The sequence below is a fragment of the Eimeria mitis genome, genomic scaffold (genome assembly GCF_000499745.2).
Source record: "Eimeria mitis Houghton genomic scaffold, Emh_scaff417, whole genome shotgun sequence".
NCBI classification, from domain to species: Eukaryota; Apicomplexa; class Conoidasida; order Eucoccidiorida; family Eimeriidae; genus Eimeria; species Eimeria mitis.
Window position 1 is genome coordinate 7,182 of NW_013572498.1, and position 319 is coordinate 7,500.

The window sequence follows — 319 nt, forward strand, 5'->3', positions numbered from 1 at the left end:
GCTGCTGCTGCTGCTGCTGCTGCTGCTGCTGCTGCAGATAAACTCTTTACGCTTAGATCTGAACAGCAGCTGGTGGCTGTTCCCGCTGCAGCAGCTGACGCCGCTGCTGCGAGAGGTGTCTGGGTTGTTTACTGCTGCTGCTTGTCCTTTTATTTCTTCTATTCTTTCTCCCTTTCAGCAGCAGCAGCAGCAGCAGCAGCAGCAGCAGCAGCAGCAGCAGCAGCAGCAGCAGCAGATGGGGATGCTGCAGCAGCGGCAGCGGCAGCAGAAACAAAGTGGAAATAACTGTTTGGCGTTGACAGCTGCTGCTGAAGCTGCT

The 319-nt window shown here is 56.1% G+C and overlaps 1 protein-coding gene across 1 annotated transcript in view; it reads left to right on the plus strand.

Moving 5' to 3' along the window:
* The window catches only part of EMH_0011450 (tRNA-splicing endonuclease positive effector, putative), a gene marked incomplete at both ends in the record, with an annotated part of 12,822 nt that overhangs the window by 7,062 nt on the left and 5,441 nt on the right, over positions 1-319 (plus strand). The window contains one exon of the mRNA XM_013499279.1: positions 179-275. Within this exon, the coding sequence (XP_013354733.1) occupies positions 179-275 (97 nt within the window). The remainder of the gene's footprint in view (positions 1-178; positions 276-319) is intronic.